At 52.8% G+C, this 13,384-nt stretch overlaps 1 protein-coding gene across 4 annotated transcripts in view; it reads right to left on the bottom strand.

Moving 5' to 3' along the window:
* Positions 1-3,251: 3,251 nt before the first annotated feature.
* The window catches only part of ADAMTS14 (ADAM metallopeptidase with thrombospondin type 1 motif 14), a 95,407-nt gene continuing 85,274 nt past the window's right edge, over positions 3,252-13,384 (bottom strand). For all 4 annotated transcript variants that reach the window (XR_015156873.1, XM_086382209.1, XM_086382210.1 and 1 more), the window contains 5 exons: positions 13,201-13,333; positions 11,004-11,211; positions 7,252-7,381; positions 7,022-7,132; positions 3,252-5,295 (listed from right to left, as the gene is read on the bottom strand). Coding sequence is in view for 3 of the 4 variants with exons in the window: in XM_086382209.1 (XP_086238335.1) it covers positions 4,826-5,295; positions 7,022-7,132; positions 7,252-7,381; positions 11,004-11,211; positions 13,201-13,333 (1,052 nt within the window). In the remaining variant the exon portion in view is untranslated. The remainder of the gene's footprint in view (positions 5,296-7,021; positions 7,133-7,251; positions 7,382-11,003; positions 11,212-13,200; positions 13,334-13,384) is intronic.

The following is a 13,384-nucleotide window of genomic DNA, read 5'->3' on the forward strand; positions in this document are numbered from 1 at the left end:
GGTTATGAAATAGACACTCTTTGCCATTTAAATTCCCCTTTCCCTAACAATCAGTGATGTTGCGTATCTTTTCCTGTACCTATTTGTCATTGTACATTTTCAGTAAAGTGTCCAAATCTTTTGCCCATTTTGAGGGGGGGCATTGTTTAAGAACTCTTTATACGTTCTGGATACAAGTCCAGTATCAGATATATTATGTGAAATACCTTCTCCCAGCTTGTGCTGTTGGTTGGTTTTCTCCCATTGTTGTTTTTCGGTTTTTTGTTTGTTTGCTTGCTTTTTGTTTCTTGCTTATTTTTTTGCCTCTTCATTTTCTTACCACTGTCTTTCGAAAAGAAGTTTTAGTTTCAATCAAGTTCAATTTGTCAACCTTTTCTTTTATGGTCTGTGCATTTAGTGCCATCTTGGTCTAACCCAAGGTCACAAAGATTGTTTACAAATGTTTTTCCTCTGGAAGTTTTTGGTTTTAGCTCCTACCTTTAAGTGGATCACCCATTTTGACCGAGTCAATTTTCACATATGATACGAGGTGAAAGTTGAGGTTTCTTTCTTTCTATGCAGAGCTTCCATTTTTCTAACATCATTTACTGGAAAGACTCTCATGCCCTGACTTTGGCATCTTGTTAAGAACTTAGGGTTGTGTGGGTCTATTTCCGGATTTTCTGTTCCATTGTTTTGCGTATCTATTACACCAGCGCCAAACCATCTTAGTTAACGTAGCTTCACAGTCAGTCTAGAAATCAGGTAGTAAAAATTCTCCCACTTTGTTCTTTTTCAGAACTGTTTTGGATATCCTAGGTCCTCTTTATTTCCATAAAAATGTTACGATCAGTTTGCAATTTCCAAAGAACACCCAGCCTGCTGGAATTCTGAGTGGAATAGCGTTACAAGTCTTTTTGAGAACTTGACCATACTGAGACTTCCTTTAGCTATTCTTACACTTCTCTGAGTGAGGCTTTCTAATTTTCCGTGTACAGGTAGCCTGCACCTGATGCACTGTGAATCGGAATCGCTTTCTTAATCTGCACTCTCGGACTTGGTCAGAGCCCCAGAGGGTGCTCTCGAGGCTCACCTGTCCTGCCCCAGATCTTCCTCGTGTGCATCCAGCTGAGGCCCATGGACAAGACTGGATGAGTAGGTGCAGGCTCCCCTTGTGAATGGAGCTCCCAACGATTCCAAACTGTCACCCTAACCTTTAAAAGTGTGTTAACATTTCAGTTGCATTTTCTTACCTGCTTCTCTGTTGACCACTTCCTTCCATGCTCTGCCAGAGGTAGATGAGCACGTGGAGCCTCTCTCTCCCCTGAGGGACTTGTCACCCTCTGAAATGTAACCCACCTGCTTACCTTGAAAACTCAGCCCCGTAACAGGCTAAAAGAGGCATGACACTGAAGCTTATTGGCTTCTTATTGTAAGGGTAGAACTGATGTCCTCCTGTAGCTTTCTACATCCTAAGCAGGGTGCGGGTAACTTTTGGTCAGGGCCGTGGCCTGGGTTTCCAACAGCAACAGTCCCCACAGGGATGAAAGGGCTTCAGGGAGACTGGGAAAGCGGCAAGATTCCACAGGTGGAGGCTGGGGACTTCAAGGAGCCCAAGCCCTGACTCTGGTCTACTCTTGTGGCACAGCGACAGCTCATCCATCCTCCATGCTGACTGGATCCCTCAAGCCCTATTCCAGGAATAACCCAGGGACCAACGTCACCCCCAGGATACCCCTCATCCACCCTCTCTTGCATTTTCTGGTCACATTGTTTTCACCGGTGGGCAAGGCAAATGCTTTCACTGACATTTTTTCAGATGAGCAGAAGGGCTGAGGGTCCCACAGAACCTTAGAGCCCACAGGCTCCCTAGAGCTGTCTCATCCACACACAGGACTCTGTGGGGTCCTCGAGGTCAGAGGAGGGTCCTCAGGGCTGGTTTCTTGGTCCCTCTTCCTCCACTTGGGCCACTGCAGTCCTGCTTTGAGATGCTGAGCCCGAACAAAGGTTCCCAATGGTGTAAAAGTTTAAATTCACTGACCCAGTCTAACATCGCTGCTTCTTGTCCTGGCCATGGAAACTGATTGGAGGTCAGTATCTGGAGCACTATGTGAAGGCCTCCGGGGGAGTCTGGGCTCAGTGGGGAAGACTGCAGTGATGGATTGGCAATATCTGCCATGGGCACAAGACAGGCAGCATTGGCATGTTTCCATGTGCTATCCCTGCCCCACGAAATGTGCCAGTACCGCTGTTAGAGCTGGGGTGTTGGAGATCTTAGAGGGCCCCCCTCCACCCATACTACCCACCATGGCGAGGTGGCCTGCACCAAGGTCAGGTACCCTCCCCCAAGGTCCATGAGTCCCCTCCTGCAGGCTACACTCGGAGCACACTGGCCTCCAGTATTCCTTACCCCAGCAGTCCTGAGTGCAGTTCTAGGGCCTGTGGTAGCATCTCCCAAGGTAGCCCCCTACGTGTGCCTGGGTCACCACGTATATGCACCCCTAGGTCCAAGTGACAGACGTGTTTAGAAGGGCTAGTTTCCAAGGGGAAGCTGTTTGCACAGGGATATAAATGGAGCTTGGACTTGAAAGCTAGACACACATGGGCATGTGAGGTCCCTGGAGGGGGCCTCTGTGCCCTTGCCCTGGGCCCCACAGCTGTCAGGGAGGGGCCTGTGGAACACTCATTGAAAGGGTGTGGTAATGGATTAGTGATGTCTGTCATGGGCAAGGAGTAAGGCGTGGAACCATAGTTTTAAATTATACAGCAATTTCCACATCAGCCCTCCCCGCCCAATAAGACCCATCATGTTCCTTCCACCTCCTGTCCGACATCCCCCTCCTGCATGGACTTTTCCAGGGAAAGAGTGCTCACCACCTTGCAAAGAAGCCACCCGTGTGTGTTTGAACAGCTCTGCTCACGAGCACGTCCTCCATATGCAGACCCCCAAATTCCTCCCAGGTGCTCCCACCCTTTGGACCAAATTCTGAACAGTGACTTGCATGAGACCACACAGCTACTTGGTGGAACAGCCTAAGTGGGACCCCCAGGCCCCCAGCCCTGCTCTTGCCTCTCCACCAAGGTGATGTTCAGAGGAACCCCAGAACAAGTGTGACCAAGGTGAGGAGGCTGGGGGCCAAGTCTTCCTGTGGCTCTGACCCCTCCCTGTCCACCCGCAACCCCAATCATCTTACCAGCCAAGGACAGTAGAGCTCTGGCTTTGCTGTCCCTTTTTTGCTAAAATGGAGAGAAAAAGAAAAACACACCACAACTTTCTCGGGTCCAAAACAAACACCAAGGACAGTGTTAATAAATACATAAAAATTTAAAGATCTCGATCGCAAAGGCACTTGATACAGGTGGGCTGGGTCGCACAGGAATGGTTCTGTGTGTGTCCCAGCTGCCCTGGGAGGGGGTAGGCAGCAGGTGGAGAGGGCCCCTGGGGAGCCCCTCTAGGGCTTCCATTCTCCAGGGGGTTTCAGGCCGGGGCCCACTGTCCCTATTCCTTTAGCCTGGCTCAGAATGGCCCCTTTGCCCTGGGAACAGAAGAACTGGCCAGCACCTTACGGCCTGCTGAGGGGTCTGGGAGACCCTCTGCATGCCTCAGAGTGAGAACCCCTGGAGAGGTCCTGGGAATTGGGTGGCTTCCAGAGAGCCAGAGGGTCCAGGGAAGTTACCTGCCGTTGGAGGTAACGTGGCGGGGGACAGCTGAGGCCCTACAGCACGGTGGGCCAGTGTCTCCATGGGGCAGAGGCTCACGTCCTGCCCTGGGGCACTTGGCCCTTGTCAACCCCAGAGTCTGGCTATGGGTGGACTCTGGTCCTCAGCCTTGGAGTCTGGTCACCCTCCTACCCCTACCCAGCACCACAAATACACCTCTGGCCCAGCTTAAGCCAGGTGAGAGAAGACCCCTGACTCTAGCAGGAGTGGTCTTTGATAGAGGGCAACAGCGGATGGGGCTCAGTCTGAGAACTCACGACTCCTCATGCTCCACCAAGTCACCTTCCAGCTGTGCTCCCTTCATGCACCAAAGCGATGACCACAGTTGCCATTCCTGGTCCAGCCAGGGGTCTAGCACCAGTTAGGAATCCCCTGGATGGTGAGGACACATACTCCAGGCTGTCCAGAGCTCCCTTCTCGGGGGGTTGGGGCTGGGGTGAGGTTAGGAGGCCCATCTGTAACCTGGAGGCACTGGAAGTCACAGGACGTGCCATCTGCAGGTGCAGAGGTGGCCACCGACACTGCCGTCCTGCCAGCACACTCCAGCTGGACTCTGCTTCTTGGCCTTGGCGGGAGGAGCTGTCTGCAGCTCTTGCTACAAAGAGCTGAGTCCGAGATGAACTTGCCTCCCACCCACCCTAGGCATGTAGCTGAATTCCCCCAGCCCACTTCCTCTCAGACCACCTGCGAGTATTCCCTCCACCTTCCCTGTCCTGCTTTGCCTCTCGGGGCAGAGGGGCCCAGTAGACAGGGCCTCCACCGGGGTGCTCACGAGTCCTGGCAAATGGATCCAGTGTGGGGCCCGGTGGCAGGTGGTGAGGGAGGGGTGGTAGCAGGCCCTCAGTCCCTGCAGGAGAGACAGACAGGAGCCCCTGAGAGGTTCGGTTCGGTCACCTGGGCTGCTTGCTGAGGTATCTCCGGTTAGGACTTTCCCTGATCTTTTTCTTCCTCATACACCCATTTCACAGGGTGAAAAGTGTCACAGCCCCAAACTAGAACGACATGAAGGCAAATAATTTAAAAGGCAGTCCGTGCAGGCCCCCGCCCTGCTGTGTGTCCTCTGAGCCGGGGGTCTCGGGGCAGCACAGAGATTGTAAACTTGACTGGCAGGAAGGGCGAGGCGGGTTCATGTCACCGGGGCCGTGGAGGGAAGGCTGGTGCCTGGATGCTTCGGGTCTTCCCTGAGCAGCCCTTTGTTTTCAGAGGCTGGGGTAGGGGCCCCGGTCCAGCCCCAGGGGGCACTCGGGGAAGTGCCCCGGAATGCTGTAGGGGTTGGTTTCTGGGGAGCAAAGTAGCTTTGGGTCACGGGGGCGCTCGTGCCCAGAGGTCCTGGGAGCGGTGTGGGTTGGTCTCGCTGACGCTGCTCTGATCCCGTTGGCCCCACAGAGGGCTCCACAGCATCTGGAGGGGCCACGGGTGCTGAGAAGGGGCTCCCAGGAGTGGAGAAGGGGGGTGGTGAGGCCAGGCCAGGGTCTAGGCTCAAGGTCTTCTTGGTGCAGGACTCGCAGCACAGCCGGTGGAAGCCGGGGATGGAGCAGTAGCGATCGAGCTCTTCCGTCTGGCAGAAGATGGACCTGTCCCGCACGCAGAGCTCCACTGCACACACAGCACAAAGACTGATGCTGGAGGTGCCCATCCACCAGGTCCCACCGCCTACTCAGTCCTTCATCTCCCACCCTCACCACCTCCCAGTCAACCCTGAGGAATCTGGTCCACTCCGGCCAGGAGCAGGCAGCTGGTAACGCAGTGTGACAAGCAGCCTAAATGTCCTGCCACCAGTCAGCACGCATGTGAAACACTAAGCCCCCTTACCACTAACTGTGGAATCAAGCAAATCTAGGTTCCATTCAAGGCTCTACCACTTAAAAGCTGAGAGGCCTTAAACTCTTCAACCCTCAGTTTCTTCTGTAAAAACGGAGATAATGCTGACATTTACCAAATAATAATAATATTATTGAAAATAGCATTTAAAAAGTTTCTGGCATAGAGGGGTGCTCACCATATTAGTTTTGTTTGCTTTGGCTTAAATGTCATCAAAAAACGGTTTTTGCATTTTTGTGATAACTTCAGGTAGGTCTTTCCAGACAATGTGAGGTCAGGAGCTTAGCTTTCTACTAATTTTTGCCAGGGAAAGAGAAAAGGAGGAGAAGGAAGGGGAGAGGGAGGGGACAAGGGAGAAGGGGGAGGGGGAAGGGAAAAAAGCGAGGAGAGAAAAGGTAGGGTGCAGGCTAAGGGGAACGAGAAATGTTAGGGAAAATGGAAAACAAGTGGCCTCTAGATGGCGCCAGAATTCTAGGACCAGAGTGAGAGCTCCCCTTCGCTCCCCAGAGTGAAAGGAAAGGAAACCAGACGCTTGCACCGCTTGCTTGCACCGTTTGAGCCTCAGCATAGGAGCAGAGCAGCAGCAAGACTCGAGCCAGGAGATAACCTGAAGACATTTAATCAGACCCCTTTGTTTTACAGATCAGGTTGCCGCGCTCAGAGAGGTTCACAGATGTGCACGAGGTCACACAGCCAACCAACTGGTCCTCTCATTAGGAGTCAGGGTCTGGGATCTTTCTGCTACAGACCCTGGTCCTTGGGACAGTGAGAAAGGGAAATAGAGAAGAAGCCTAGGAAGGAGCACAGAACATAAAGCCTGGTAGGTTCTTGGTTAATATTTATTAATAGATGGATAGGCAGATGGATGGATGGACGGGCAGATAGATGGAAAGATGAGAGGGTGAACTGACGGGCTTAGGATCATGAAGCAGAGAGAAATGACTGCTACTGTTTTTGTTGATGTTAGCTGGCAGCTAGGCAGGAGTGCATACGTTATCATTTAATTCTCTCAAAAGCCGTATAAAGACAGCTCAGAACTACCACTGCCATCCCCAAACCTTGGAACCAGATATGATTCACAATTCAGAACTTTGGAAGTTAGAAAAGTAATCTTCACCGTATTCATATTATATAACACCCCCGGTGGGCCTGAGGGGTCACCTTGTAACCAAATATGTCAATGTTTCTGTAACAAAAGAATAACTAATTTCTTGTCCGTTCAGTTCCGATTTTGCTGCCCAATGAGTCTGCACCAGATTCAGGGAGACATTTGCAGCTTTCAATTACTCTGGAACAGCAGATAAGGAACCATGGACCATTACAAGCATCACCCCCCTCTCACAGCTGAGGAATCCAAGGCTGTGAGGTGGTGATAGTCACCTCAGGAAGCCAAGGTCACGCGAACAGACTGGAAGCTGGGTCTGCTCCACTGCACGGCCCGTGCTCGTGATGCCAGACACTGGGAGGCTGGGAAAGGGATACGGTCCAGAGGTATACTTACTGGATGATATCTTGTTGATGGGATCCAGAGGCCCAGACTGTGGAACCCACTGCCCCTCTGGGGTCACAAGTTCCCGGACGTCAGCTTTCACTGTGGAGTTCTGGAGATTTCCTGGGAGGGGCGGGGAAGAAGCTCTAGTACTGGGGGTACCAGTGGGCTGGGAAGCCAGTCAGGCTGGGCCTCAGATCTAGGCCAGAGAAGCTGGCCAACCCCCATCCTACCCGGCTCACCTCCGCAGGCGGGCAGGCTGCAGGCCTGGACCGTGTCCGGCTTGGCCCCCTCACACTGCCCCAGACTGTTGGCGTTGGTCCGGCACACCACCTGCCGCTGCTGGATGCCCTCTCCGCAGGTGACAGAGCACTGTCATGGAGGGTGGGGGGGAGGGGGGACAGGGTGGGGGGGAGGAGGGGCAGGGTGGGGGCGGGCCAGGCCGGGGTGGGGTGGAGGTGGGGCAAGATGGGGGCGGGCCAGGCCGGGGTGGGCAGAGAGACAGAGGAAGGAGGCGGTGAGCTCCGAAGCCCAGCCAATGTGCAGGACAGAAAGGGTACAGAGGAGGGTGCCAAGCCTCTGCTTGACTTGATCCTTGACCAGGATGCACAAGGACTGCACTCAACAGCCTCTCCAGGTCAGTGCAGCAACTTCAAATACTCCGCTGCTGCTGCTTAGCCACTCAGTCATGTCTGACTCTTTGTGACCCTGTGGACTGTAGCCCGCCAGGCTCCTCTGTCCATGGAATTCTCCAGGCAAGAATACTGGAGTGGGTTGCCATGCCCTCCTCCAGGGGATCTTCCTGACCCAGGGATTGAATCCGGGTGTCCCACATTGCAGGCAGACTCTTTACCATCTGAGCCACCAGGGAAGCCCAAATATTCCTCAACTAGGTGGGAAAGAGCCACTGTCTTGATCTTAGAACCCCTGAACCTCCCCACCTCCTGGAGGGGGCCTGTGGGGCCCCCTTCCAGCACTGCCGCTTATGTCCACTGTGTCTAGTTTGTACCTGGGTCCTCAAATAATTTGTGTATCACCCTGCACACTCCCTGTTGCCATCCACCAGTCCTAGGGACCTGGGGCAGGTCTATGCACTTGATGATACCTTGTCAAGGGGATGCAGGAACCCAGACTGTAACACCAGCTAAGCCAAGAGAGCTAGGTGTCGGGGTCCCCACAGACCCCTCTAGCTCTGACATTCAATGACTTTGCTTTCCAAAACTCAGCATGCAGAGACATGCTCAAAAGTGTCCTGGCATGGGTGCCAGGAGCAAAAGGCCATTGGTGAGGATGGCCACACACACCATCTCCTGGACCCCCCATGCTCTAATAGATGGGTAGGGTCACTTCAAGAAAAGCAAGGGAGGGTGCCCCATGTGACCAAGTCACTGGGCTTGTTTGTTTTGGGCTTTCTTTTGGCCACTCCACACGGCATGCAGAACTCCCCCAACCAGGGATCAAACCCATGCCTCCTGAGGTCACTGGGTTTTGCGAGCACTGAGCACAGCCTCTCCTAGTGGGATGGGAAGGACTTGCAAAGGTCCACTTCGCATACGGGGGCAGGTGACGACCCAGGGAGACCCAGGGGTCACACACCACACAGAACCACGGGACCAAGACAGCTCATCTTCCCAGGATGAAGAGTTAGAACACAATAGCTCTGGAATGTTTCTCCCAGTCTTACAGGGCCAGTGATCTTCCACCAGCTGTCATCTGTTCTCTGTAAGGGGTCCCTGATGGACCAGCAATCTGTCTGTTTTACATTCAAACAAATAAAGCTATATGTTACGGAGAAGAATATAAAATCTGCATGGGTTGTGTGGGGATTTTTAGTTATTTAAGATACTCTGTTTTGGACTTCTCTGGTGGGCAGTGGATAAGAATCCACCTGCTGATGCAAGGGACATGGGTTTGATCCCTAGTCCGGGAAGATCTCACACGCCTCAGAGCAACTAAGCCCGTGGGCCACAACTATTGAGACTGAGCTCTAGAGCCTGAGAGCTGCAACCACTGAGCCCTCGTGCCCTGGAGCCTGTGCTCTGCAACAAGAGAAGCCGTCGCAATGAGAAGCTCGTGCACGACAACTAGAGCGCAGCCCCGGCTCTCCGCAACTGGAGAAAGCCTGCATGCAGCAACGAAGACCCAGCGCACCCCCCCAAATTAATAACAATAAAAATCAAATACTCTGTACCGTGCACTACTTCAAGCCTACAGAAAAGTATGAGGAAGCTGGTCATGAACGCCTGTTCAAACAGCCCACTAGCAAAGTCAATAAATCAGCATTCTGGCATATTTTCAAATATGGTGCTGTGTCTTTTTAAACTACATAAATGGTAGCCCCATTGGAAGTATTTTTGTCCTTCATATGTCAGTGCTTTTTCTCACCTATTTTTCTGAGGTTTATCTATGTTGATAAGTACAGTTCAAGTTTATTTATTTTTCTTGCTGTATAGTATTTTATTACATGAACAGACCATGGGGGTTTTTTCAGTATAATTTCCTATGGATGGATAGATATATATATAATATTTCCTGATATTTTTCTATTATAATAGGCGTTATTGTGCTTATCTCTGTGATCAGCTGAAGTTTCAAAAATTATAGTCAAATATACAGACCATACAATTTACACTGTGACCACTTTTAAGTGCATGGTTCAGGGGCATTGAGTGTATTTACACTATTGTGAAACCCTCACCACCCAGCTCCAGAACTGATTCTTCTTCCCAAGCTGAAACTCTGCACCCATTAAACATTAACTTCCCACCCCCTCTCCCCCAGCCCCCTGGCAATCACCCTTCTACTTTCTGTCTCTATGGATTTCACTGTTATGGGTACCTCACGTTAAGTAATCACACAGTATTCGTCATTTTGTGTCTGGCTCATTTCACTCTACGTCATGTCTTCAAAGCTCAAACCCAGTGAATTTTCAAGAAAACACAAGACCCTGTGGTCCCTGGACCATTCCACAGCCTTCTTATCGTCTCCCTTTTCTTTCGCTGACCTCGCAACAATGAACTTGCTACAGAGCTGCCAGAATGATCTTTAAACCTGAAACCAGAGCTTGTGATACATGTTAAAACTTTCAAGGTTTTAACTGCTCTCAGAATAACTAACTCCTCATAAAGCCCTGCAGCATCTGACCCCTGCCCACCTCTCCAAAGCCATCCTACAACCCCTGCCCCTCCTATTGAGCTCCAGTCCCTTTCTGTTTCTGGAATGTAACAAGGTCGTTCCTGCCTCAGGGTCTTCCTGTGGCTCATGCCTCAGGTCACAGCTCTAATGTCACCACCTCAAAGAGGCCCTCCCTGATATGTTATCCTGTTTACTTCTGCTCAGGTCCAGCTGCAGCTGGTGCATGCTTCTGTCTCTGGTACTTGTCTCACGTCTCCCTCACCGGACTGTAAGCACCCCAAGGACAAGAATCGGGTCTGTTGGAAATGGGTTCTAGGCATTCTTAGCACAGTGCGCCTGCAATGTAGCTGGCACTCAGTAAATACTTCCTGAATGCGAGAATGTGCTTCAGGGACTTCCCTACTGGTCCAGTGGCTACGATTCTGTTCTCCCAATGCAGGGGGCCCAGCTTCTATCCCTGGTCGGGGAACTAGATCCCACAGGCCACAGTGAAGATGGAGGATCCTGGTGAGACTCAGCACAGCCAAATAAAAATAAATACTAAAAAGAATGTGCTTCAATTCGCATATCTAAAACACAGGGATATTAGCCCAGGCCTCCTAGCTCTCAGTGAAGGTCAAAGCAGATACTGAATAATATAAAGGCCGAGAACAAACCCATGTTCCAGCATACATGGGAGCTGATGGACTCAGTTTTGAGAAAAATCAAATCAGATGCAGGGAGAGAAATTCAACCAGAAACTCTGCCTGCATGGACAACCAGAACTCTCGGCAGCTCCCCTCCCAGACCCACCTCTTTCTGGACTTCCAGGGTAAGTGCCTATTAGCCCAGCCCCTTGTACTGTCTGAGAACAGCTCACCTGGGACCAGGCTCCTGTCCGCCACTGGAGTGGACAGGGCACGCGCAGGCAGGGCCGACGGGCCTCAGGCCGCTCCCCGGGGCAGGCCTTGGCCGGCATGGCCTTGTGAGTACCGTTGGTGAGGGGCAGCAGGCACTGCACCCCCCGAGTCTGCACCCCAAGCTTCCCACAGCTCCGGCTGCAGGCGCCCCACTCCTCCGTCACCCACCTGGAGACAGACAGGAAGAAAGGTAGAGGGAAGGCAGGACTGCGGCATACTTTCTCCCAGAGCTGCTCCCACCCTCCGAACCACAGGAGGCAGGAGCCAGAGAGAAGGGCTGGGCTTCAGAATGCTTGGGGGCCAAGCCATCCACCTGACTCTGCAGCCACCGGGTGTGCGGCCTTAGGAAGGTCACTTATTCCCTTCTCAGTTTCCTCGTCTAAAAAACGGGTATAACACCTATTTAAATTCTGCCACCCTGCAGGTCCTTGCACCTTGCAAGCTCTTGACCGCTCTAAGCCACAGTCAGCCCACCTTTACATCAGGATTCTTTCAACACTCTGGATTTTCCTGGAAGCCCAGTGGTTAAGACTTTGCCTTCCAATGCAGGGGACATGGGTTCAATCTTTAGTTGGGGGACTAAAATCCCACATGCTGCAGGGTGACTAAGCCCGTGTGCTGCAAACCACAGAGCTCATGAGCTCTGGAGCCCACACTGCAACTAGAGAGTCCGTGTGCCACAAAAGAAGCAGAAGTACCCCAGCCTCCAGGGGGGTCTCGGGACAGTTAAAGGACATGTATACATAAAGCATGTGGTGGAGTGCTTGGCACACAGCAGGTGTGTCATAAACGTAGGCTCTGTCACCATCACCGCCAGTGCCTGCAGAGCTTTGGCTCATCAGCCAAGCTGGTGGTCTCCAAGCATCTTTTAGCTTTAGCCACAGAGCAACTTCCCAGTGGCATCTTAAGCAGATGCCCTCTGGAAGAGTTAGACCAAAGCAAAACCGCTCTTGTCTAGAAAGAGAAAATGCAAGATCCCTGTGGCAGGATGGAGGGAGGGCAGCCCCCAAATGCCACTCCTCTATTTCCTGAGACACCGTTTAGTAAACCAGGGGTTTCAGCCAATCCCTTCCTTTAGAAAACAAAACAAAAAGCCCTCAAACTTCACCTGGCATTTAACACATGAAGAAACAAGCCATGTTTCTGGTGGGTGACCTGCTGAGGGTCATGAAGGCATTAGCCCCACATACTCTGTGACCACCAGTATCTGTGTGGAAAGTGGCCGGAATAAAAAGTAACGCATCAAAGAAAAGCATGGAGGGCTAGGGGGCTGGGGACCGTGGCCTGGGGCTGGACACAGGGAGGCCATGGCAGGCTCGAGCACCGGCCACCAGCTCCCACCCTGGCCCCAGGCCCCTCCGCCCTACAGGAGCAGAGCTGCTATGGGTCAGCAAGGATGAATCGGAATCCCCTCCCTAACCCTGAGAGGACTCCAGGGAGGCAGGTGGGCGGACTTGGTTCTCTGTGGTTTCCTGCCAGCCCACTACCCTCGGCCCTGCCTGAGGGCCACTAGAGAAGCCTGCTAGGGGCTGAGGGGGTGCTGGGCAACAGGCTCAGAGGCCAGATCTCGATCCTACACCAATCACGGCTCTTTTCTCCCCTAAGCCCCAAGAGAAGAGAAAAAAAGCCTCTCTTTTCTCCAAATACCCCCAAGAACATGACCCTGTGCTCAAAAGAGCCAGGGAATCCCAATCAGGGGCTAGACCGTGGCTGGGAGCTGGCAGGCCAGGCCATGTGCCTGGGCCCCAGATGACTAGCCAGAGGAACTGGTGGACATGCCCCAACCTAGGCCCTGGAAGCACTGAGCTCTTCTTCACCTCCATGGACCCCCTGGATCATGGAGAGAAAGCTGGGTCCACAGATCGGGCCTCAGCCTCCCCACCTGTAAAAGGATGCTGGGAGGGACAGAACAAAGGCAGCATCTTCCTCTTTCTGGGAGTGAAAGCTAATCTAGAAACCTCAGAGGGGATGGATAGGCAAGGAGGGCAGTGCTGGCCATGGGCAGAGTCTGGTGTGTGGGTACTCTCTGCTCAGAGTCCCTGCTGCAGGGTCTGTGTGCCCCCACGCTCCAGTGCTGGAGGAGCACCCCTCATCCTGAGGTCAGGGCTGCGGGACGTTTGTGTTCAGCCACCTCGTCCCTCCCCCGGAAGCACTCACCCTGGCTGGGCGCATGGGTGCTGGTTGCAGCGCCGGCGGATCGGCTTGGGCCTCTTCCTGTGGTCGCACAGGTGCCGCTGGACCATGTGGTGATCTCGTCGGCGCCGGCAGCCGTATTTGGTGAACTGGATCCCTGGAAGGAGGGCAGCCTGCTGTGGGGGCTCAGTTCTGCCAGGCCCCCCAC

The sequence above is a fragment of the Bos grunniens genome, chromosome 28 (assembly GCF_055505025.1).
Source record: "Bos grunniens cultivar Pamir isolate PY7600 chromosome 28, Bosgru_T2T1.0, whole genome shotgun sequence".
NCBI lineage: Eukaryota > Metazoa > Chordata > Mammalia > Artiodactyla > Bovidae > Bos > Bos grunniens.